Below are 26,094 nucleotides of genomic sequence, written 5' to 3' on the forward strand. Positions count from 1 at the left end.
AATTCACCCCGAGTCTCTGCCAACCCTGAATTACTCTTATTAAAACCTGCTAACAACCTGCTAACAACCATCAACTCTTCACAGGTAAATCATAAATAGATAAAAAACTGTTGTATGTTAACAACTTAGCATTTTTTAACATCAAGATGAGACTGTGCGTCTCAACATAAATATATTCAAAATTTTAACAAATATGTTCTCCATAATATATTTGAATAAATATATTCTCCAAAACAATTTTATTCTCCAGGAAAAAAAAATTTGCCAACCGCTTAATACAAATCTAAGTATACAACGTCTTAGAGTGTCACCTTTATAAAAAGTGCATTGACGTCAAAAACATAAAAATGTAAAGCTTTTGTATGCAAAGTGAAGCTGCTATCCACTTAAAAGGGACTTGTAAAGAGAAGATGTTTCATGTAAGCCTCATGGTAACCACAGAGCAAGTCAACAGTAGCACAACCTAAGGGAAAACGCTTTCAGCTTTTCACCGTTGAGTGTGACGCTACCTGTGGGTTTGTCATACGTGGCCTTTTTACGTTGAGGTATGTTCCCGCTATGCCCGCTTTGCTGAGAATTTTTATCATAAAAGGAAGCTGAATTTTGTCAAATGCTTTTCCTGCATCTCTTGAGATGGTCATTCTCATCTGCTTCCAAGACATTCCATGCAGCCCAGACACGCCGTGTGTCCCATACAGCGCAGCGCAGATCAGGGTCCGGGAGGAGTGGGGGGCGGGAGGGACCATCTCCTCCCGGGAGCCCCTCTCGTGACTCTCCTCCCTGCCCCTCCTGCGGCCCTAACCTCCAGCGGCACCCACTCGTGGGGACCCTCCACCGAGCCCCCTCGGGACACACGGCCTCCGTCAGCGCAGCCCCGCAGCGAGAAGCAGCGGGTGGCCCTCTGCTGGCTCCCCCGTCCCACCCCCGGGCCCCGGAGGCTGACCCCAGACCTCGCCAGGGCGGACTCCTCACCCCAGCAGTCGCGGTGCAACTGCCGAGCTAGATTTCCGTCCAGCCGAGGTCACAGCACAGACGATGCCCGCAGCACAGAGGGCGAGGCGGGCACGGTGCTGACGGCCAGCATGCCCACTGGCCGGTCTCCTCCATCCACCGCAGGTCCCCTTATCCCTCCTCCACGGGCAGCAGAGGATCCAGCAGAGCGGACCCTGACCTCGCCACCCACCCCTGGCGCCTGCAGGGCCGTCCTACGTCTGCTGGGGAGACCTCACCGCTCACTGCCCGTCCTCCAGCCTCATCTCAGCCCCTGAGGTGCCCACGCGCCTCCTGACGCAGGCGGGGCCTTTGCTTGTGCCGCTCCACCCGCCTGCCCCCGCAGAGCTCCAAGCAGGGGCCCTGCAAGCTCATCTGAAGCCTGAAACCAACTCCGACGTAACCAGTATCCACAGCTAGCGTTCTAGTAAAGCTTTCAAGTCATCGTTCTACGTAAGCCTATCTGCCTCAACCGAGTCTCCTCTCTGGATACTTTTTTTTTTTTTTTTTCCAGTTTTCCTTTTCCCTCTGGCTTCATTATTCACTTGCAGACTTACTACTATTTTGACAGCAGGGCAAATCTCATCTTTTCATATTTTTCTCCCTCTTTCCTAGTCCTTCATACGTAGGAGTGGAATTTAAACTGCTTAACTTCTGACAGATTCAAGTCTTGGCCCATTTATAACACAGCTGAGACACTTTGCAAAAAATCAATTGCAGGTGTTAGGGTGTGAGGGTCTGTGGGGATCACTGTGGAATTTCAGGGCATCACTGAAGACAAAAAGCTAAGCTTCCCCAACGATTATGGAAATCCAACAGCAAAGCAGCTGGGGGGCTGCGTAGATACAGTTATGGATGTAGATGTAAATGATACAGATGTAGCTATAGATATATAGATGTAGGTATAGATATATAAGTGTAGGTATAGATATATAGGTGTAGGTAGAGATATATAGATGTAGGTATAGATATATAGGTGTAGCTATAGATATATAGGTGTAGGTGTAGGTTAGGTGTAGCTGTAGATGTAGACAGACAGATACAGACACAAATAGATGACGCAGATGTGAGATGTACAGAGGTACAGACGTAGGTATAGGTATGAGTGCAGGTGTACCTGTAGGTGCAGACATGCAGACACAGATATGGACGTAGATAGAGATAAATGTAGGCGTAGGGGTAGATGTCAGTACACAGATATAGCTGACACAGACCTAAGCAGACGACACAGATGCAGGTGTACAGACACAGGTATCCGCGCAGGTGCAGCTGCAGACACGTACACACAGGTACAGGTCTTCATGGCTAAACGAGAGCAGGGTCCCCACGTCACCAGACGCTCCTACGTTCCGCACTCCCAGGCTGGGCTGTAGAACCAGCCGGTAGGAGTCGGGCTCTAAGGACAGCCATGCGGCGGACAGAGGCTGGAGGGCCAGGCTCCAGGCCTGCTCGGCGCGGGCCGGGCTTCCCTCCCCGCCCGGCCCCGCCCACCAACAACACATCTCGCCCTTTGCTGCAGCAGAAGGATCCCGTGCGGGAAGGGGGCTCACAGTCAGAGACCATAAGGGTCCCCTGGCACCATCGTCCCTTCTGGCACCTCTGGGCAGCCAGACATGGCCAAGCTGACCTGGAAGGCGTTGGGCCAGAGAGGCACTGAAACTGTTTTCAACACCCATCACATTTGCACCTTTAGGGCATTTTCTCACTCCGTCCACCACCACGGTTAGAGGCCAGGCAAATGTGAGCTACCCTCCAGGTCTAAAATTCCAGCCAAGAGCAGACGTCAAACTCCAGCACGGCTCTATGACCTCAGCAGACGTGAGCCAACAAGCTAATAAACGAAAACAAAGTTCTGACACTGATGTGACAACTGGAAATTTGAACACAGACTACATATTTGACGATATTAAGGGATCTGGGGTCCTTTGTAGGTGTGACATGGCATTACGGTATGTTAAAAAGAAAGAATCCCTCTATTTTAAAGATATTTCATGAAATGCTTCTAAGACAGTATAACTGGGATTTGTTTCAAAGGAGGAGAGCTGGAAGTAGGTGGGGTGTGACCGGCCTGGGCTGTCTGGGTCGCCGGGCCTGGGTCAGTATCTTGCTCTTGTGTGTGTTCAAAATTCTGCACAGGGAAGAGCAAACACAGATCTGCTGCCTCGTGAAAAATACGAAACTGACAGCCCGGGAAGCCTCTCGGACGGGGGCCCCGTGGCTGCATCTCGGCGCCCAGGACGCCCAGGCCCTCGAGCCGAGGCCGTGGGGACACCGCCCAGGCCCCTGGAGCGCGGCCACCGGCAGGTTATCCTCGAGACCCCCAGGCTCCCTTAGACCATCACTGAGGATGCAGATGTAGGGCTTTCTAAGCAGAACCTCTGTTCAGAGGCAAAAGCCTTGCCACTGGCGCTTCTGAAGACTCAGTTCTGTGACTTGGATTTCCGTTACCATCGGGGCCTCGAACTGCCTCGGGAAGGGCTCCCACATCAGCTACAACCATTTCCTAGCATTTACGCACAGCCCGCCCCCAGCGGGCTGATCCTCGGGCGGAGGCCTCAGCTCCCGGAAGTCCCTCCTCACCCTGTCACTTACTCCCCCAGCACCCCCAGTGCCTGTCTGGCACTGGGGGTCCAAGACGGACAGAGCAGCCGCCACGAGAAGCATGATGTCTGCATGAAGGCATGGTCTGCAGCTAAGTAAACAGATCCAGAGGGGGCTCCACAGAGAAGCCCAGCCCAGCCCAGCCCACCTGAGGAGTCAGTGTTTTCCCGTAGCGATTCAGAACCACGAACATGAGAGCCCGGGGGTGGCTGGAGGGCGGGGTCCTGAGGTGACAGCAGCCGGGTGGACGGGTGAGGGCCTCGAGCCGGGGAGCCTGCGTGATCTTACAGCAGCACTGGGGCTACATCAGGAAGGGAGGGACGCGTGCGGGGAAAGCAGGTGGGGGACTGCAGAGGGTGCGAGGGGGAAGGAAAGCACCGCAGACCACCAGCGCCTTTGGAGGAGCCAGGCGCCAGGGGCTGGGACGCAGCTGAGCAACTGCTGGTGCGGCCCCTGCTCGAAGCGGAAGAACCCCACAGGGTGTGTCATTCCACCTCCAGGTAAGGTTCTGAGGGGAGGGCGGCGCCCTGGAGGAGGGACCCTGACCAAGGAGAGCTGCCTGGAGGAGGTGGCATCTGAGCGTGCTGGGCCAGGAGCAAACCCAAGGCCTCCTGTCAGGACCCCTCACATTCCAGAGCGGAAAGGAAGCAGGCTGGGGAGGGAAATGGAGCTGCAGGGCCCTGGCCTGGGCAAGGCCGTCGTCGTCGGGGACAGAATGACACGGTCACGTTTAGGTTACGGAGCGCTCTCCTGAGGGGGAAGTTTGGAGGGGATGCGGGGAGACCTGGGAGGGGTCCTGCAGGGGCAAGGCTGGCGTGGAAACGGCAGCGTCAGCGTGGGCAGAGCCTCCCGGACAGGAGAGGAGCCGGTCAGCTGGGGGCGGGGAGGGAGGTACCTCACCCCAGGTGACGGCAGAGGAAGCGGGCGGGGGTGGGCTGAGCGCCGTCCCTGGGCTCCTGCAACCAGTACGAGGAGAGCGACGTGGAGAGAGCTGGGTCGGGGTGAGACGTTTACAGGTAAAGATCTGTTTCGAGCTGTGACACGGGATCGCGGGCGTGGGGACCCACCCGGCTAACACTGCTTACGCCTTCATTAACAACACAGACACCCCGGGGTGTCTGAATCTCACAGCCTACTTTTGTACTTTCCTCAGCTGAATTTCAAAACAACCCACCAAGCTGAACGGAGATATGTCTGACTGCCTCAGGGGAAAAATTACACCGTGTTACGTCCGGATCTCTTTCCTTTTGTGAGCACCTCCTGTGTCTCGGTCATTGTGGGTCCTCAACACTCGTCCCATTTCACAGCTGGGGCGCCAAGTCCAGAAGGGCCGGCAGGAAACAGACAAGGCAGAACTGGGCCACCCTCTGGGGCCTGAAGACCACTGTTCACCGTTCTTCTCACTGACAGTTCCCAGAACTACCAACTATGCAGTCAAGAATTTTCGATTTGGGATATTTTTTGTTTCTTTTTCTTACCATTTTTTAATACACAAAGAATGATTCTTTTCACTCCTTACGGCACCCCCCCGCCCCCGCCAATCTGAAGTGATAGTAAGCCCCTCACACCGAAGACCGTCTTTTAAAGACAAACGAACGCAAGGATGGATGGTGTCATGGGAGGGCTGTCCAGGAAGGTTCCGCACAGAGAGGCGGCCACACCTGAACACGTCACCGAGACACGGCCTGAGAGAGGCGCCGAGTAACTACAGTCTGCGCTGCCACCGTATACACAGAACCGCCCCCCGACATTCTGGAGGTCTCCTTCTCCAGCGAGGGAGGGAGGAACCGCAGAGATGGGCAGGACCCACTCCTGGCTGCCCACGAGCACGGAAGCAGCCACGTGAGCTCTGAGGGGCTGCTCGGGCGGGGCGGGGCGGGGTGGAGGGTGGAGGGAGACCAGGGCTGGACACCCCCCTCCCGCGGCTGAGCGGAGCCCCCCTCCCCGCCCCCCCCCCGGCTGCCAGCGCTGGCGGCTCTCCCACTGTGGTGAGGGGTGGCGGAGGGCGGGCAGGCTTCCCCGAGGGCTCGAGCGGCAGGTGTCTGAGAGGAGAAGGACGGCACCCGGCCCGGCAGGGCAGCCTGGTGCACGGGCCTGGGGCGGCACACGCTCCCGAGGCCTTGCCCCAAGGGGCCCCTTCTTCCGGACTCCACTGCCCAGGCCCTACCCTTGCCCGGAGGAGGGAGGGCGCAGCGCGGCCCGACGCCCCTGGGCGCCCTCCTGACAGCCTCCCCCGACCCACAGCCTTTGCTCCGCTTCTCCCCGGGGGCAGCCTCCTCGCGGCGAGCGCTGCGGCTGACGCCCCGATCTGGTGAGCGCGTCCCCCCATGCGCTCCCGCGCCGCCGCCGCGACCCGGGTCATCTGCCGCTGTGGGATTCCCACCCCGAGGCGGCCTCCGCGGCCTCTGCACTGAGCCCCAGGGGGCAGCCGCCAGTGGGACCCGGGCTTCGCCCCACCTTGGGGGTTCCAGGTGATCCGTGAGGGCGCGGGGGCCGCGGCACGTGCTCACGCAAACTCGGTCTGCGCGGCTCGGACGACCCCTGTACAGGAACAGGTCCCTGCAGGACACGAGGGCTCGTCTCCTCAGGGGGGCGTCCCTGCCCAGCGCACCTCGTAGCTCCCAGGGTTTCAGCTGTAAAAGCGGCTTGGCCTCTGCTGGCGGGTGAGCGTCCCCTCTGCTTCACATGCAGCCTCCGTCCCGTGGTCACTTCCTGCCAACCTAACTTGAAATTACTTTTAAATCGTCCTCGGAGGACCTGGGATGGCTGCCCTGCCCTTCACGCGTCTTGAATAATCCATCCAGTTTGTAGAGAGGATGAAAATGCAAGTGGCAAAGGATTAAACGACAGCCCCGCCCACCAGGAAATGGACGCGCGAGGCCAGCCGCGCCATCCCTGCCAACGTCAGGGAGGAGACGGCACGCTCCTCCTCCTTTCAGGAAGAACCAAGCAACTAAAATAAAGAGAAGAAAAGAACAGTGTCGGATTCCTGTCAGTAAATAGTTGATCCATTAAGGCTTAAACTGAGATCTGGTGAAATCTTGCCCCCGAGAATCCCAAGTTCCCAGTTACTCTGACAGCAGAGGCGGAAACCTCCGTCCGTCCGTGGAGGGAGGGTGGGAGACGCTTCTGGAGCAGGTCTCCCCTGTGACACACATGGAGCTCTGGACATAAGGCTGTCGGCTGCACCACAGAGCTTCCATCCGACAGAAACAGCAAAAGGGAAGACGGGAAATCAGCCAAGATAAGATAATGATCCTTTTCTTTAACCCGCGCTTGTAGCAGGTAAGTGTTCAGGCCCCGAAGGTGAGGCCAAGGAAAAGCTCTCAGGAAAAGGAACTCTGGACGCAGAGAAGAAACGCTCAGAAGTGGCTTCGCGTTACAGGAAAGTCAGCAAGAACAGGAGGAGACACCCGGCGAGATGGGTCTCCCTCCATCCAGGTGTCGTCCACGCACGCTGGGTTTCCTGTGATGCTGAGAACGGTAGGCCTGGATGGTCCTGCTCTAAAGTTCATCATCCTCTGTTCTCCGTTGTTCACGCAGACTCAAAAAGTCTTCCCAATGATCAGAATCCTTTCCCAGCACTTCCATGGGGCCTCGGTCTCCTGCGTGCGCAGCTAAGCCCCAGGCCCCAGACAGGAGCAGCCCCGTACCCTGCGCCGGGGACCAGCCCTTGGGCATCAGGACATCCTGGCGGGAGGAAAGGTGCTCAGAGCAGCTGCACAGGGGTCCCTCCAGTGACCACGCACACACACACACAGAGATGCACACACACACAGGAACACGTACATACTACACACACATGCACAGACACACGTATGCACAAACGCATACACACATGCACACACACAACCACACAGAGACACATGCATCCCACACACAACACATACATGTGCACCCGTGTATACATACATGCACACACACAAATATACACAGCCATGTGCACACAACACAGACACACACAGACACACACACAGAAACATACAATACACATACACGTCACACACACACACACACACGAGAGCAATGTCTGCTGAGAAAGGGAAAACCCACGGCACAGGTCAGACCGGGCAGCAGGCTGCTGGAAGGGTCTGACGCAACAGCACCATCCAGGCCCCCATGCGCGCTGGGTCACGTGTGACTCTGACACACCCAGCGGGAGTTCCAGTTCTGAGCAAAGGGGCTCAAGGCAGACAGGGTGCGAGGAGCACGGCCCGGAGGTGTGGAGGCCGGAACGGGCAGGCGCATCTTCATGAAAAGGCTGGAGAAACGAGGCGTCAGTGCTGCAGAAGCCTCCAAACCCAGGCGAGACACCACCTTCAGCTTCACGGGGCCTTGACGCAGCGTCTGGGTTTGCCGTGCGCGGTGCAGCGACGGTGAACGCGCGCGGAGGCGAGAGCGCAGAGGCCGCGGAGTCAGCAGGAGAGACGGTTCCCGCTCTGACGGAGCCCCTCCCCACGGGGAGCAACCACCGAAGCACACTCGACGCCTGACCAGAGGCACAGGAGGACGCAGAAGCAAAACCGCGGGTGGACGCGTGCGCACGCCTGCACACGCACCTGCACACACCTGCACACACACGCACGCCTGTGCATGCAGACCAGAGGCACAGGAGGGCGCAGAAGCAAAACCGCGGGTGGACGCGTGCGCACGCCTGCACACGCACCTGCACACACGCACGCCTGTGCATGCAGCCAGACACACGTGTCTTCCCTCGGAATCCCCACGTCCATTCCTTGAAGGAAACGCACCGTTACGAAGCGTCAAACGTCAGGCTCGTTAGTGAGATGGCCTGAAGAACAAGGCCGACCACCTGTCACTTGCTGGGCACGTGGCATTGATTCTGTCCCTTGTTGCGCTCAGCACAAAATTAAGGAGAGGACAGAACACTCCATGGTGGGCGGCACGTTTTTCCCTCGGAAGAGTGACTCATACCCTAGTATACGGACGACCTGAAGCTTCTGGAGTGCTAGCCAACGTGGGCTGCCCGGGGCGCCCCTTGCACCGCCCGTCCTGCTGAGACACCCCGGCTCCAGCTCCAACAGGCACCCTGTGGCCTGAGCTGCAGGTGATGGCGCCAGGACCAAGGAGCCGGGCAGGGCTTTGTTTGGGGTTTATTTGGTGGAGAATCACCCTGAAGCTCGGGTTCCCGGTCCAGAACACGGAGTCAGGGGGACGGCTGGTTCCTGGCTGCCCTCCCACAGCTGCAAGACCAGGGATGCCCACCCTCCACCTCCAGGTGAAGATGGGGAAAAATATGAAAGCGTTTCCCCAGCCTGCGCAGGGCCAGGATCTCACCCACGGAGAGATGAAAAGCTCCCACTCACTCGTTTTCCGTCACAATGTAGCCGTACTCCTCCTGGGGAGGTTGGACTTCCAGCCGCAGGCCTTGGCCGGGGGGTCCCCGGGCCCCGGCGCCGGGGCGCTGGTCCTCCTGCGGGGCCGCCGGAGCCCGGAGCTGCGATGCCCCAAGTCCGCCCGGCCCCGGCTCCGGGTGCGGCGGCCTTTGCAGCAGCTCCTTGGAGTAGGTCTGACTCTTTATGTTCTCCACCCCAACGCGATCCTCCTCTGAAGACGGGGAGGCCTCAGGGTCCTCCGATTTCTTGATCTCCGTCTTGAAAGACCCGGCAAGATGGGGGGCTCCAGGCAGGAATGGAGACCCAGGACCCTGCAGGAGGTCCCCGAGTTTGACGCCCAAACGGCTGACCTGGCAGAAAGGAAACCAGCCTAAGAATGTGCCCCAAGTCACAGAGAGGCATCAGCACCAGACTCTCGGGGGAGCGGGCACTGGCGTACGTGAGCCTGGGGCTGGAGTGGGCCACACGGGGCAAATTCGGCGTCCGGCCGAATGCATGTCGTCTGGAGAGCCCAAGCTCTGCTGGCCTCTCCCTCTGCGTCCCAAATTAGAAACGTGTCCCTAGACCCCATGGCTCCCTCCGCAACTCGGACAGCCGAACCCTCCACTTTTTATTTCTGATGGACATGTCAAAGAATTGTTGGTGTTTTCTTCACCACGTGCTAACAGGCACTGAACCAGGAACCACTAACATAATCTGACAAGAGAAGTACTAACCAGAAATTCTTCTTTCCCACCGACAAAATAGAGTTTCGTAGAACCACATCACTGCCATTGCTTATGAATTGACTTTCTGCATCCTTAAGGCTAATACAAATGAGCAAAAGTTCTCCAACAGGGAAAACCAACAAAGCGCTCCGTGGGTGGACGTGTGCGCACACCTGCACACGCATCAGCCTGTTCCAGACCCCTCTGGACCAGCACACTGTCGAGGGGCCCCTTGGCAACGACAGCGGAGCAGTGGTCTCCCCATCCCCCCCAGTGACTAGGGAGCGTGGGGCGTGTGGCTGGCACAGCTGGGGAACTGAAGTCTTACGGACTTAATTTTAGTGGGTTTAAGTTCAAGCAGCCACATACGGCTGGTGGCTCCACCATGGACAGCGCCGTGGGTGTACATGGTCCAGAGCCTGCGAACGTCCGTTAAATGAACCTCAGAAACCAGGACACGCGGGACGACCTCAACGACACAAAGTGGGTGTGAAGTCTTATCAGGCGGTGTTGTCCTCCCGTTTCCCTGGGTGGATGGGGGGGTGGTTCTGAGGAATATTAATTTGAGATTATGAGGGTTTTTCTATCTTTTTCTGGAAAAAATTTTTTTTGTATTTCACGTACGTTCCCAAACTATGGACAAGAAAACTAACGCGACTCTGGGTTTCACAGGACCCGAACACGCCCCATCTTACCTCCTGGTAAAATCCTGCACCGCCGTCTCGCACTCTGTTATCTGTGAAAGACACGAGCTCATCAAAATCCTGGCCCAACATATATACACTAGCAAAGGTAAGGCAGATAGCTAGTGGGAAGCAGCCGCATAGCACAGGGAGATCAGCTCGGTGCTTTGTGACCGCCTGGAGGGGTGGGAATGGGAGGGTGGGAGGGAGGGAGACGCAAGAGGGAAGAGATATGGGAACATATGTATATGTATAACTGATTCACTTTGTTATAAAGCAGAAACTAACACACCATTGTAAAGCAATTATACTCCAATAAAGATGAGAAAAAAAAATCCCGGTCCAGCATGTCAGCACAAAGGTCACAGGACATACAGGGTGACCACCGAGTAGGTCAGGCACAGTGAAACTGGCCTCATTCCCACGACAACGAAAACCTCCGCTTACAGTACAGAGGTGGCGCTCCGTAAAGTCCACGACAGAGGAGGGCTGACACACTAACTCAGACACGAAGTCAGTCAGTCAGTCGCGATGCCAGTTCCAGGGAGCCACGCGTTATCCTCAGGTAGCTCAGAGCAGAAAGAGCCGCTGGGCCAGGCGCAGCGCGCAGTTACAGAAAGGAAAGTGAAGTGTCGACCCACACGCCTCATGCTGAGATGCCTCCAGACTGGGTCCTTTCCTGTGGTGGCCACTCCTCTGAAGACACACGCAGGAGTCGCTGTGTGGCTCCTGTGCTCCTGCAGACGCTCCCAGCCCCGGACAGGGACCATCTCGTCCGAGTAGCAGCCCAGCATCTTTTCCTGCATCGGTCAAGCCACGCTTCCAGCTTCCAGGCAAGCCTCGTCCCAGCCCACAGAGGAGGGAGGGACATGCACCTTGCGCCTGGCATGTTCCTGGTGCCTACTGTGTGCAGCGCACTGCGCTACATGCTTTAACGTAGCTTCCGCAACTCTGAGAAGCGGTCAGGCGGGGAGACGGGGCCTGCCCTGCTCGGCCCTCGCACAAGGCTCCCTGGCGGCTGTTAGTGGGTGCATGTATGTGAGCGGGTTGGGGTGTGTGAGTGTGTGTGAGTGTGAATGTTGGGATGTGTGTGAGTGTGCATGTGCTGGGGTGTGAGTGTGTCTCTGTGAGTGTGAGTGTGTCTCTGTGTGTGTGTGTGTGTGAGCATGCATGCGCCGGGGTGTGAGCGTGTCTCTGTGAGTGTGTGTGAGTGTGCATGTGCCGGGGTGTGAGTGTGTCTGTGTGTGTGAGTGTGTCTCTGTGTGTGTGTGTGAGTGCATGTGCCGGGGTGTGAGCGTGTCTGTGTGTGTGTGTGTCAGTGTGCGCCAGTGGGCATGTGCCAGGGGGTGGGGATCTCTGCTTTCTCCCTGGAGCAGTCCCAGAGGCTGGTGTGGCCTCGAGCAGACATTTGAATGAACCTCTTTCACTTTATTATTCAAATGTTTGCCTCCATGTTGTACTCGCTCACACAGTCGGACAAAACCTCTTTCTCTCCTGTTTTTGCTCACCCGGAACCTCACCCGGAGGCATCACAGCCCCCTCCTCCACAGAGCAATTCGCCCTTCAGCTTACGTGCTCTGGAAGGCTCAGCCTGCGGAGGAGGCTTTCAGAGGCAAAAGTTCAGACAGACACAAATCGTTAACATGAATCCCACCTCGCAGCAGAAAGGATGCAGCCCAGCGCACCACGCGCACACGCGGCGAGCGGCCGGGAGGCACTCACCTGGCACGCCGTCTCTGTGGCGCACGGCCCCCGAGCGGCCCGCCTGGCCTCTCGGCCCTCCGCCGCCTCTCCCGGCGCCGTCCTGCTCCCCTTCCGCGCGCCCGCCTGGCATCGCGCTCGCTATCGCACGGGCTGCCTCGGCCACATCGAGGGCGCTCAGACCCTCCACGCTGCCCGGGCGCTCCTGCAGGTCCTTCAGCAGAGCCTGAACACGTGCCCCTAGACGGCACACACGAAACAGACAAACCGAGACAAGGGACAGCGTTAGAACAAGGACACAATGATGCAGATGGGTGGCAACGGTGAGCGCAGCAGAGGGACGGGAGCAAAAAAGGGCCAAATGGAATTCTGCAAGTGAAGAGTTCAGTATTTGAAATTTAAAAGCTCCCTGGATGGGCTTAACCGCAGATTGGATGATGGAGAACAAAGAGCTGGTGAATTTGAGGACAAACAATGGAAACGATTCTCATCCGTGGAACAGGGAGAAAGGGCTGGCCACACCTCGGCAACGTGGTACAGCTTCAGGCGCCACGAGTGTGACTGGGTCTGAGAGGGAAAGGAGAGAGAGAAGGGGACAAAGAAAAGAAAACAACCTCCACAAATGCCCTGAAATCGGTGAAGAGCATTAACTCAGAGATTCGAGGCACTCGGAGAGCCACACGACGGCCGCTCCCAGCCGAGCTCACAAGGCCGCACAGAGAACCGAGGTGGAGGAGACGCTAAATCGGCCAGAGGCGGGGCCAGGACGGCGGTGCCCCAGGACACACCCAGCGCCCTGTAAGCACGACATACGTGACATGATACACAAGTACACACTGGATCATTTACATATGAGGATGCATCTGAACCACTAAAAGAAAAGGTGTCTAATTCAGAAGTCTAGATTACACAGCGAAAATATCCTTCAGACGTGAGAGTGGAAGAAAGACATTTTCATATTATTGAAAAGAAAAGAGTTACGATGGTCCCTCACCCTGGACCTGCAGTGCAGGAGATGCTAGGAAAAGCTCTGCTAGCTGGAGAGCAGTGGGGTGGCCCGGAGTCCCCCACAAGGTTTGCTGCAGGGTGGTGACAGCCCCGGCCTTGATTCCGAGTCAACCAGGAGCTCCTGAGGCTCTGAGCTCTGGGCCTCGCCGGTCCCGGAGAGACTGACGTTCCCGGGGCCGCCCACATGTACAGACAGCAGACGCGGCTTCCAAATGCCAACCAACCAACCCAGAGCCCCGCCCCGCCCCCAGGCGACTGGCCCCCTGCCCTGCGCACCCCGGGCCCGGGTCCCAACAACTAGGGGCTGCCCCTCTGCCCCAGAGCCGCTGACGTTATTCACACCAGCCGGTGCTGCCTCGCCTGCTCCTTCCTGCAAACCCACAGAAAGGCCCTGCCTACGGCTCCCCTCCCTCTGCCCCGTCACCAGCCTGGTGCTTCCCCGGGTGGCCCCCGCCTCTGGGAAACAACCTTTTTCACGATAACCCTCTCCTGATCTGTTGGTCTCACCACACCTGAACGGTAATAAAACCTGCACTTTGAAACAGCTTCCCGTGGAAGGAAATGCAGACGGATGACTTCCCTGTGGCTGCTGCCTCCGTGGTCCTTGACCCCGACCTGAGCCCCTGGGGAGGGCACTGCCCCCCTGCATCCCCACCTCCCCCTGCATCCCTCCCCCCACAGCCCCGTAGACACGTTTAGGGACCAAACGCTTGCCTTCCAGCAGTGAACCTGGAAAAATATTTCTCACTTCCTCATAAACAGAAACATTGTAAAAACAGAGAAGCAAGCCTGACCCAGACCAGGGCAGGAGGCTGAAGGCTTGAGGGACCCCGACCCCACACAGCGTCAGAATTCCTGCTTCTCTGGGACGACAAAGGGCACAGGTTGCTTCGTAGAAAAGAGAAAAACTAAGGTGGAGTAAACAGTAAGAGAAACAACACCGAGCTGTTTATTAAGCCTCTAGCATTATAGACACGTCAACTTTCAGGGGTCTGTACTGTCGCGGCCATGGCCTAAGAGGTGAGGAAACGCAATGCCCTGAAACTAGAGGCCGAGGCTTGGCCCCTGCAGGCGTGGTCCCTGCCAGGGGCCACAGCATGGCAGGACCCACCATGGCGTCCCAGGACACCGACCAAGGCAAAGGAAATGGATCAGTACATTTACGAGACGTCTTTTAACAAGTGTTGGATCCAAAATGTGTTTCTGCGGAACGCAAACTTAACCAGGAAATTCAGCTGGGGAGAACGTTCCATTCCCCAGGGCCTTGGTTCACCGAGGATCTGCTCCTGTTCTCCGCTGGACCATCCTCAACGCAGAGCTGTGTCCCTCCTAACAAGGGTCCAAGGTGGACTCCCTGCCCCGACTGGGCCCTGCGAGGATGTTTCACCACCTCGCGGTTAAGCCCCTGAGTCGCACTGTTGGCCGGTTTCAAGGGGTCCAGAACATGTCCTTCTAAGAGTCCACTTTCTCTCCGATTCCAGATTTAGGAACAGGACCAGTGGGGTTACTGCACTAGAACCGTCGTGCGAATGGGGGCACACGGGTGTCAGGGTGACAGTTCAGACCCTGGGTAGCAAGTCGCCGCGGACCGAACTGTGGCTGAAGCAGGCGGACTCTCCTGGGCACGGCCTGGCCTGTGGGCGGCCGGGTCCGCATCTGCTGACGCCCTGGTGCTGTCCTCTGTGCAGGGGGCCAGGGCCTGTCGCCGCCCTGTGATCTTTTTGCCCACACACGCCCCTGCCCCCAGCTGCTCTCAGGCTGCCTGGGTGGGAGACACACATTCCAGGTCATGAGGGAGGTGGATAATCAGTGAGGGATTCAGGCCTCCCAGAGGGTCTCAAACCTAAACGGCAGAGCTCAAGAGCAGGAACTCTCCTCCCACCCTTCGTTCTTTCCTTCCTTCCACAAATGTTCGCTGCACGTTTTCTGTGCTCAGCTACCTGTCAAGGTGCAGGAATAATGCAGTTAGCAAAGCACTTGCTTCCACTTGCTTCATCTATAGTAGAAGAAACAAAACAAACAATTAAGAACAAACACATACAATGTCTGGCGGTGACGGGGCTGTGGGAACAATAATGCAGAGCGTGGAGGATGGGGCAGTGGGGAGGGACGATGCTGCGTTAGACAGGATTGTCGGAGAAAAGCTCAGAGACCCAAAGAAGGGAAGTCCTGAGCCCAGGGACTATCTTAAGGAAACGCTCTGTGGGCAGAGGACACAGCAAGCGCAAAGGCCCTGGGGCAGGAGCACTGGAAGGAAGGAAGGCGGCCAGAGTGGGTGACCTGGAGCAACAAGCGGGGCGTGAAAGTCGGGGGCACTTTACAGGGTCTCAGACCATGAAAAGGACCTGGATTTTTGCTGAGTGGGATGAGAAGCCCTTGCTGGGTTTTGAGCAGTGAGTCGTCATCTGGTGTACAATTCTAAGAGGCCTGCAGGCTTGCGACAAGGTCAGAGCCGGGAGGCCGGAGGCGGCTCCTGCAGGAACCCAGCTGGGGATGGCGGTGCAGCAGGCAGGGCTGGCGGGAGCCTATGTGTTTCTATGGCAGGTCCAGATGGACCGGATGTGAGGTTCAGGGGACGGAACAGAGCCCAGGTGGGTGACAACAGACAGCAAAGCTGGAGGAGCTGTGTGAGGTCAGCTCCCAACGTTGGGGGGCTGGGAAGGGGTGGGGGCTCTCGGCAGCCCCTCAAAGCATCCCACAGGGCGATGTTTTGCTTTGTGCAACCCAGGGCAGGAAGGATGTTGGTCAAACACAGGGCAAGTCAGAAATCCTAAAAGACCCACCACAAACAGGGAGTCACGATCGGGACAAAGTGTGCTCTGCAGCCAGCCACACCCAGGCTCCAGTCTCGGGGTCTGTCTGTGTAGATGGGTCAGTAACTCCCACTTGAAGGGGTTATTGAGAAAGCGAAATCGAATGTTTAGACTGTCTACCACGTCTAACAACCAAATAGCTAAGGGGAAGTTGTGCCCCTCCTCCAATAATCTGTGCTGACATTTGACAACTCAGAGAAACCCTCCCTACAGTTACCTCATGTCCTTTCCCTTACCTTCCCTCAGCTCTGTTCCCTACAGTTGCCTCATGTCCTTTCCCTTACCTTCCCTCAGCTCTATTCCCTACAGTTACCTCATGTCCTTTCCCTTACCTTCCCTCAGCTCTATTCCCTACAGTTACCTCATGTCCTTTCCCTTACCTTCCCTCAGCTCTATTCTCCTTATTTGGAGGGAAGAGCAGAAACAGACCTGCAGCGTGAAAACACTCACGTTCTTTAAGATAAAGACCAGAGAACGGGAGAGACTTTCCGTGGGCCTCTCTAACTATAATAAGACACATCCATCTTCAAAATGGTATCATAAAATATAATTCCTAAAACTGTCTCCTCTCATCCAAAAAAGAAACTTTTCAGATTACCATTAGTGAAAAATAACTAAAAAACCCATAGGTATACAATGGTAGATGCTAAGCGGCTGACCACTTAGGAGGAGAGCAATTAACTCGTGTCAGCGATCATCTCCCGCTAACTGCGGTTGACCACAGTGAGTCAGCTCAGAGGCGCCCACTGTCAGTCCTCTGAAGATGAGGAGAAATGAGGAAATCCTCTTTAAAGAGTGTAGCCAGCCCTGGTGGACTGGAGGGACCGTGGCGCAGAGCACAATCAAATACCACATGCATCAAAGTGAGACGCTCTGTTCCGGCTGCCGCACCATGTAATTCCGAGATCCGGCCGGCTTATAATGACATTTTAAGTAGCTTTCAATGTGCCAAGTGGGCTCTAGCAGAGCAATTACATGAAATGTCAGGACATCAAATATGTAAGGCCTGGAGTAGGAGATCAGCTCCCATGAACAACTGCTGCAGGCCTGACCTACAGAAATTATATGTCTTAATAGGGTCCCCCAGACAAATGCTACAAGCTTTAGAGAATAAGCAATGGTGTGCGGTTAACCTCACACAAATCTGCTTCCACAAAGAGGATGTGATCATACACAACAGTTTCTGCTCCTAAGTGCCTTTACCACCACGTGTACATGAAAGTACACAGTTTAGGCACATACGAACACACACATCACCACCATCATCACCACCATCACCACCATCACCATTACCACTCTCATCACCCTCATCCTCACCACTATCACACTCAGGGGAGTAGCCTAGACACGGGCTGGGTGGCAAATGCAGACCCCACAGGAGGAAACTTCCCAGGAAGGGCTTCCGGGGCAGCCCCTGAAATCCGTCTACATTAACTAAATGGGCTGAATCAGCAAGGCATCTGGATCCCATTCACGGAAACACCCTTTGAATGTGAGAACTGCCGAGCTCCCTCCCCGCAGCAAAGGTTGGATGGGAGATGCCCAGGTGTGCACGCTTCATGCTGCAGTTCTGCAGACAGGAACTCAGTCTATGATCAGAGCCAAACCAATGTGTATTTGCCACAATTTTTAAAACTTTAAATACAAAAGTGGCCTCGCACTTTTTATTACCTAAGAGTGACTGGAGTTCATGGGACTTGCCTGAATTTTAACCCAGCGATGGAGGAAGAACGAGCCCTGGCGAATGCACTGCAGGGACGTGCAGAGGAGAAGCAGCAGCTGCGCACGGCCACACCCGGGTCAGCCGTGCGGTGCCAGGCCTCACAAACACACACAGAGCACCAAAAGGCACACCAGCGCTCACAACACCTGCCTAGTGGTGATGAGATCCAGGGTGTCCATCTGTTATTCTGGTATTGCATGGTAACCATTTACTACTTCTACAACTGATAAAAAGCACAACAAATAATCCTTTACCCATTCCGGTTTCCATAGAGAACTGATCACAGAATGCAGAACAACACTCTAACGAGGGGCATTGCCAGCTGGGCCACAACCCGAGACACCGTGTCCTAAACAGGAGAAGCTGGACCAGCCGTGTCTGAATCCCACACTTCACACTTTGCCGTTTGCCCTTGCCATTATCCTACTGCCCACTGGTCTTTTAATTTTATGTGAATTAAAGCTTTTTCAAAGGCGACACGGTGTAAATAATGAATAAATGAAGGAAGAGGGTCTCCTTTCTAAGTTTTTACCAAATGAACATTTGCCACGCACGTGAAGCCTGTGGCCTGATTTACTGATTCGGGAGCAGGGATGGGTGGGTTTTCATGAGCCCTGAGGGCTACTAATTGGTCTCGACTGTCCTGCAGAAGGGCAGCCACTATCTGCGTCACCCACGTCTCTGTCTTCCGCACTACACCCGCTGGGTGCCCGGCACAGCCAGCTCTCCAGAGCTGCGCCCCCGGGGAGGTCACACACCCTGGCCCTCTGGGCCTCCCTTCTGACTTTCTCGCTGGTGCTTTCCAGGTGAAGCTGGGTTTTGAGGACAGGGCTGCTGTGTCTTGCGCCTTCCTAGGGATCCTGTGCTCGTGGCCCACTGAATCTACCTGAACGCTCCCCGAGGTTCTGAAGGATGTTAGACCGAACGGCAGGGGCAGTTTTCCAGGGGCGAGTGGTGTGGAATGGCCTGCCTGGGACTGGTCCGGACAGGTAACCCTGGGAAGCTCTGGGGCTTTAGAGGAAGGCTGGTCTTTTCTTGCCTTGTCCTTTTTCACTATGTAAGAAGAGAACCCTTCCTCCTTCCAGCCCTGGCTGACACCCCTGCCCCCAGGTGACCCTTCTCTACTCCTCTGCTCACCCTAAAGGCTCAGCACACAACTTTGCACACAATGAACAGTCAGAGAAAGCTAGACTTTGGAGCTGAATGGCATTTAAAACATTAGAGTCTGGGACCAATAAGCCCAAGAAATAAAGCAAATTGTGTTTAAATCTGCATTTTAGACGGTTCTTAAAGGCTTCCATCCACTTTGCCTTAAGTGACCTGACTTTGGGACAAACGCTATCACCTGCTATCTCAAGCTGCAGTTTCCTCATCAGGAAAACGAGGCTGACAATAACACCATCTTTCACGGTTGAAGAGCAAATGATACCACTCACCCACTCAGCAAACACCCTGCAAGGCACATGCTGAGTCCCGGGTGCAAATGTGAGAAAAGCAGCACAGTTTGCTGGCTTCCGTAGCTGACGGTCTACAAGCGGAGACAAACATTTATCCAATACGTGCAAACGCGTGAGTCAGACTGTGAGACACGCTCCAGAGAAAAGAACAGCCCTGCGAGGGCTTCCCTCGAGGTGGGGTAGGGTGAGGTGAGCTCCTCTTGTTGGGGGATCGAGCACTTTCCAAACAGTCAAGGTGAAATGTGCCAGAAAGGTTACGTGGCCGGGGCTGCTGGACGCTAACGAGACACAGGGAGGCAGCGTCCCCCTCACAGAAGGTCGCTGTCCCCCTGAAGGCTTCTTGCTGGACGCTGGACACGCTGGTCACATCTCCGAGCTCCTAGCTCACAGGGCGTGTGGAACAGAGGAACTAGTACACGTCCTCCTTGGGGTGCAACCAGGAAAGTACAGGACAGCATCAGCAGGCAGGAAGGCAGGGAGGTGGTCTCGCCAAGAGAACACCCACTGCCACGGCGATCCACAAATGCCAAGGATCACAAAGGGTGAAGCCCTCCTGTGAGGAGCGAGGGGTTCGAGCTCCACAGGAGGCTCTCCAACCCCCAGATCCTGCACAGGAGCGATGAGCCCCCAAAACACCTGGCTCTGAAAACCAACAGGAGATACATCTAAGCAAACCACAGAACTGCAGAGAATGGGAAATTCGCTCTTAAAGGGCCCCTGTGCAGACTCACTCGACTCAAAACCAACGCAGACGCGCCTGATTGCAAGGCATCTGGGTCACAGAGGAAGGAGACCCACTCACTATCTTGCAGTACCTGCTGGAGAAACATGGGCCACTTGGGACGCTCCCCAGGGACTGAGACACTGCAGGCGCCACTGTGGAAATCGCCACCTAACCCGTTAGCCCCCTACCGAGAGCGCTGCCACCCCTGCACCTCGGCAGGGCTCATGACCAGGCAGGCGGCAACCCCACCCGCCAGCGCCCCTCCGCAACCCTGACCTCACCACAACAGGAGGGCAGGTGCCCACACGGGCACGCCCCTTGAGCCCCGGGCTCCGGTGGCCGGTGGGACTGCACCTCTGAGCCCCACAGGATGTCTCCTACAAAGGCCACTCCTCAAGGCTGGGAGAGCGAGCTGATACACCTAACACAGAGAAACAGACACAGAGAATTAGGCAAAACAAGCAGACAAAGGAGCATGTTCCAATCAAAAGGACAAGACAGAAACCTCTGCAAAAGAACTAAATGAAAGGGAGAAAAGCAACTCAGCTGATAACGAGTTTAAAATAATGGTCATAAAGATGCTCACTGAACCCAGAAGCAGCACGGATGAACACAGCCAGAACGTAACAAAGGGGCAGAGACTATAAGAACTACCATATGATCCAGCAATTCCACTCTTGTGTACTTATCCAAAAAAAACAAAAACACCAATTCAAAAAGATATATGCACCCCCATGTTCATTGCAATAGCCAAGATATGGAAGCATCCTACGTATCCATCAACAGATGAACGGATAAAGGAGATGTGGTGGGGCTTCCCTAGCGGTCCCGTGGTGAAGACTTCACCTTCCAAGGCAGGGGCACAGGTTTGACCCCTGGTAGGGGAACTAAGATCCCACATGCCTCAGGGCCAAAGAACCGAAACATAAAACAGAAGCAATATTGTAGCAAATTCAGTAAAGACTTAAAAAAAAAAAAAAAAGGTCCACATCAAAAAAAAAATCTTAAAACAAAAAAGATGTGGTACATACACATATACAATGGAATATTACTCAGTCATGAAAAAGAATGAAATTCTGCCATTTGCTACAACATGGATGGACCTAGAGGGTATTAAGCTAGTGAAATAAGTTGGACAGAAAAAGACAAATACTGTGTGATTTCACTCATATGTGGAATCTAAAATAAAGAAGAACATAAAGCAAAACCTCACAGATACAGGGAACAGATTAGTGATTACCAGAGAGGAAGGGGCTGATGGGGGCAAGACGGGTGAAGAGGTCAGCTGTATGGAGATGGATGGTAATTAGACCTTTGATGGTGATCACTCTGTAGTGTATACAGATGTCAAACTAAAACGTTGTACACCTGAAACAATATTTATTTTAAAAAAATGATGCAAGAGAATAAAAGAGGGAGGAGAAAGCTTTTGTAGTTTAAAAGGCGCTTAACAGGTACATCCACCAATTCAGTGGACCGTCTTCAGATACTGCCTTCAAAGAACCGACTGTAAAGAAAATTTACAAGTGAGAAATTTAAACACAGGTTAGATACTTGGTGATATGAAGACATTAGTATGAAGGTTAACATGGGATAAAGCTGTTTGGTTAGGTTTATTCAAGAGTCGTATCTCTGGCAGTGCAATACTGAAGTGTGACAGGTGAAACCTGACAGCGTCCGATTGAATCCGTCAGCGTAGGGGAGGAGGGGGTCACAGAAGTAGCGAGAGGAACCCAGCAATGCATGTGTGGGCGTTCATCCTACAAGTCTCTCTGTTTGCTCTGAGACTAACATTTTACATGACTCTTTAAAGCATACAGCGCAGTTGGGAAGACAATATATATAAAAAGATAACCCACATTGCAACGTAGCCCAGGAGAAAACGCCAACCAAATGATGCCGCTAATAAGGGTCCCTGGAGAGCGGAGAGAGCATCTTCAGAGGATGTTCCCCGAAGAGCCCCACCAGAGCGGCCCGATCAAGCCTCCACTTACAGACAGGGAGCGCGAATGGGGACGGACACTCAATATTTTTTTAATCTGTTACCTGCTTCATGTTATTATTTGTGTATCTTCATAGGAGAAGTCATATTTTATCAAAATCGCACTTTATATTTTACGGTCTTAGGGAAAGGCTGTTAGAAAACAGATGAGGCCCCTGGGCATCTCACAGAGGCTAGGACCGGCCAACAGCCCTCCTCCCGTGGGGCGACCACAGCAGGGGTGACTCACATCAAGGGCCGAAGCGGCGGCCTCGAGGGCTGGTCACTTCAAGGGCCCAAGTACACTCACGGCACTGGGGGCAGCGTTCGTTTCAGGCCGGTCTCTGGGGACCAGCAAACACCCATAAACCAAGGAGCTGGGCATAAGTCTGACCACAGGAGTGGAGAGGCAGAGACAGAAGGAAAGGGCAGTGGACTCCTAAGTCGTTTATATTCAATTTACCAAACGCTGGGCGGGGCCAGCTCTGGCCTGTGAGTCGTATTCCCTCATCATCTCCACCAATAAAGTCATGAAATAGCGAGACTGTCGGGGCAGCGAGAACTGAACGTGGAGGGCGCCTCCCCCAGGAGATCCGAAGGCCCCTCCGCCGCAGGCACTGGCCGCCTGAGTCCCCGCGACCCAGGAGCAGGACCAGGACGGACGGCCCCTCCCACCCCTCGGCCTCTGTCCGCTCTATGGCGGAGCCTGGTGCGCGCGTGGAAAGAGCCTCGGAGGCCCGGCCTGGGCAGCCGCCCGAGAGGCAGAAACAAGCCGACGACAAGCACGCAAAGGGTACTTACCGTCGTCCGTGCCCAGGGCGTCCCTGGGGTCCGGAGGCGAGGGCCATTTCTGGGGGGCCGCCGGTGCCGAAAGGACCCTGGGCTCTCGCCAGGGCGCGCGCACGAGCTTGCGGGTTGCGGGGTCGCCATCCCTGGGGGGCGCGGGGGGCTTCCGGGCCGCGTAGGCACCCAGTGCGGCGACCAGACTCTGCCTGTCCGCGCCGCCGGCCACCTTGGGGCTGAGCTCGTCGGGCTGGAGCCTGCGGAGCGTGCGCAGCGGGCGGTCCCCGGGGAAATCGGCCCGGGACGCGGGGGCATAGGTCAGGGCGGACGTCCGGGCCATGAAGGTCAGCACGCTGTCGGCCGGGGGGTCCTCACCCTGCAGGGGCCGGGGGACAAACAGCAGGTGAGCGCCCATCGACGGGCAGGCCCTGAAGTGGCACCGGGTCTGGACCTCCGGGCGCTAAACAGCACCTGGCACCCGGAACGCGCACCCCAAACAGGCGCCACGGCTTAATTCACCGATGGGCCAGGTCCCACGTCCACACTCCTCCCACGGTGGTTTTTTCATAACAGCTTTATTGAAATACAGTTCGCACGCCATGAGATTCACCCCATTCAGTGTTCTTAGCAGATCCGCAGAGCGGTGCAAACATGGCCCGGTACAGAACCCTCTATCACCCCATTCCTCCTCCCCCGGCCCCAGGCAACTGCTCATCTACCTCCTTCTCCCTGACTTTGCCTATTCTGGGGCATTTCACGTAAACAGAATCACAGTGGGGCCTTTGTGTCTGGCTTCTTTCGATGAGCGTGATTATTCCAAGGTGCATCCGTGTCGTAGCACGTTGGTGCCAAATTCCTTTTGATGACTGAAAATTATTAAGGACAGAGCACATTTTGGTTTCTTCATTCCTCAGCTGGTGAACACCTGGGTTGTTTCCATTTGGGGGCCATTGTGAATAACGCTGCTGTGCACCTTCGTGTACAGGTCTCTGTGTGGACCTGTTTTCATGTCTCCCAGGCACGTGCCTGGGAGTGGGGTGCTGGGCAGTGGCCAGCTCTGCATGAACTGCCAAAACGTGTTCCCGCGAGGCTGCGCCACTATCACCGTGCCGGCAGCATGTGAGGGCTCCATTTCTCCTCTTACTATTTTTTATTTTATAGTACAGCGGTCTTCCTTCGTCATAGCCAGGCACTGGTGCGCACTGTAACTCCACGGAGTAGCCTCCCCTGCGACGGACTCTCTCCGTCGTCTGACGGATTTTATTTCACTCCAGCTCCTGTCTTCACTGACCACTTAAATCCCTTTTCCATCCATCCAATCCTTTTTGCAGTGATACTCTGGCCGGTGAAGCTGCCAGGGCCTCTTGCTTTACAGATGATGTCGAATCCATGGCCTTTCCCTCAGCCTCCACCCACTTTGCCTCCTCACTCATTTAGTAAACGTTCCCCGGACGTGATCTCATCACACTTTGTTTTGCCCACTAGACAAAACGAGGCCCAGTTTCCTCACGTCTGGGACAGCTGTAAAAACGTTAGAAGTCTCAATGTTCTGCCTCTGACGACGGCACCGTCAGAATTTCATGGACAAACAGTAATTTCCCACTCGGAGATGACTCAGGGCTGCTTTCATGCAGGGACCATAAACTTTTAAAATCTCGCCCGTTCATATTTTCTACATGCACCTCCCTTGGGGCACAAATCGGTGTTTAGTCAGTGGGCACACACCTGGGGATCTAGCTAAGATGTGCGGCCGTCACTGAACTTAAGACAGTGGCTCAGACTCCCAAATCTGTCATTTTAAAAATACCTGCGTTCAGCCTTGCAGGACAGATTTTCGCGTAGCCAGCCTGAAGCAGGAAGCTGGGCTTGACATGGTGCTACGTTCCGTTCTCACATATGAGCGTGGGCAGGTCACCTGACCTCTTGACACTCGGTTTTCTCCTGTCAGAGGAGACTGGCCATTAGCTCCAAGATTGTTTTTAGCTCTAAATGATGTGATTTTAGTTGTCATCCAAATGGTATAATTTTGTTCAAGTGCTGGCTGAAATCAACTGCTTTTCCTTTAGAAGAGAAAAAGTAAGATTCATGAGAGAGAGAGAGAGAGAGAGAGAGAAGGGACGCCTCCGCAACAAGCAGCCCTCCAGCAGTCTTGCACAAATTGGGTGTAAGTGTCAATCTCAAGTTCAGCCTGAACTTCCGTGGAGAAAGGCTGTCTCTGAACACCTGGTCGGGCCCCAGCGCTGGAGGCTGGGACGGCCTCCGAGAGCCTCATTACGGTGCCACGAGCACCGACCCTCTTTGCCGCGAATGCACCTTCTACTCAAAGGGCCTTTCATTAGAGTCGAGTGGAGAGCTCGGGGGGCGGGCGCAGCAGGCCGCACACAGCGCAGACAATCAGCGCTGAGTGTGATCCGTGCAGTGGACCAGGGTAAACAGTCTGCGTGAGGTCTTCTATGCTCTGAACCAAATTAAGGTGAAGAGGGAAAAATAATGTTTCAGTCGGCAGACTGTAAAAGTAATAATTAAAAAAAAAACTTCAGTTTTCACAGGTGACTCCAGGTCCTCTGAGAGTGGGAGAGCTTAGCGCGGCCCCGGGTGAGGGTGCCCAGGTCACCCAGAGCCTGGGGGTGGGGGCAGCAGCGAGGAGGGTATCCTCTCGGTCGCTCCCTCTTTGAGTCTTCCTATCCGGACGCAGTGAGCACGTAGAGGGAGCTGGCCTCCGGGCAAGGCTGCCGGGCTTGGGTCTCACCTCTGCTGCTTAGTGACCTTTGCCTTGACGAGTTATTTAGCCTCCAAGTCACCTGTAAAATGGGGATGATGGGCGTAGCACCTGGCACAGAAGCGCTAGTAGCCCCTACTTACTAGTGGCTTACCGCTAGCCTACTAACAGCGAGTGGCTGTCACTCACTCGCCCGTGTCATAGCCGCATTTCCTTTAGAGCAGTGGGACCTGAGCACCGGCCCTGAGGGAGCCATCCAAGTGGACTCTGTCCCATCTCTGGGTCTAAAATTCTACAACCATTTTCAACCCCCTATTCTGAAGACGTTTTAAACCTCAGTCCAACAAGCTACGATGTCCAGTTTCCCAAGATAATGCTGAGTAAGTGCTGCGGCTGCAGCTGCCCAAATCTGGAGACTAGCAACCTGTGGGAGCACGAGGACTGGCTGGTACAGCCACTTCCGGCTCGTTCACCCCTCATACCGTGTGTCATCCCGGTCTAGTTTGGGTGTCGCTGGTGTGGCCTGCGCCATGTGTGTGAAGCAGCTGAGAACTGCTGCCAGCCTCCCTGGAATGTACCCTGGGACGACATTCCTCAGCCCATGGTGTTCCACACGAGACGGCGCAGATCCACTCCCTGCACATCCCACAAGGGTCTGCTGAGTAAACCAAGGGGACAGGAGGCTCGGTTGGGAGACTGACCCAGTGCCGTCGGCACAGCTCTGCGTGACCTTCAGAACTTTCTAACCTCTCTGAGCTCCACTTTTGCCCCTACAAAACTGGGCGGGGGGTGGAGTCCTTTTTTTCCTGAAGCAGTTGTATTAGGGAGAGTACAGGTACCTAGCTCA

The 26,094-nt window shown here is 55.3% G+C and overlaps 1 protein-coding gene across 4 annotated transcripts in view; it reads right to left on the reverse strand.

Annotated features, from left to right (window-relative positions):
* Window positions 1-26,094, reverse strand: part of PTPRN2 (protein tyrosine phosphatase receptor type N2) — a 697,620-nt gene that overhangs the window by 416,432 nt on the left and 255,094 nt on the right. For all 4 annotated transcript variants that reach the window (XM_079932273.1, XM_079932275.1, XM_079932274.1 and 1 more), the window contains exons 6-9: window positions 22,547-22,904; window positions 12,061-12,279; window positions 10,351-10,391; window positions 8,919-9,298 (exon numbers count right to left, since the gene is read on the reverse strand). In XM_079932273.1, coding sequence (XP_079788399.1) covers window positions 8,919-9,298; window positions 10,351-10,391; window positions 12,061-12,279; window positions 22,547-22,904 — 998 coding nt within the window. The remainder of the gene's footprint in view (window positions 1-8,918; window positions 9,299-10,350; window positions 10,392-12,060; window positions 12,280-22,546; window positions 22,905-26,094) is intronic.

The sequence above is a fragment of the Stenella coeruleoalba genome, assembly GCF_951394435.1.
Source record: "Stenella coeruleoalba genome assembly, chromosome: 9".
NCBI lineage: Eukaryota > Metazoa > Chordata > Mammalia > Artiodactyla > Delphinidae > Stenella > Stenella coeruleoalba.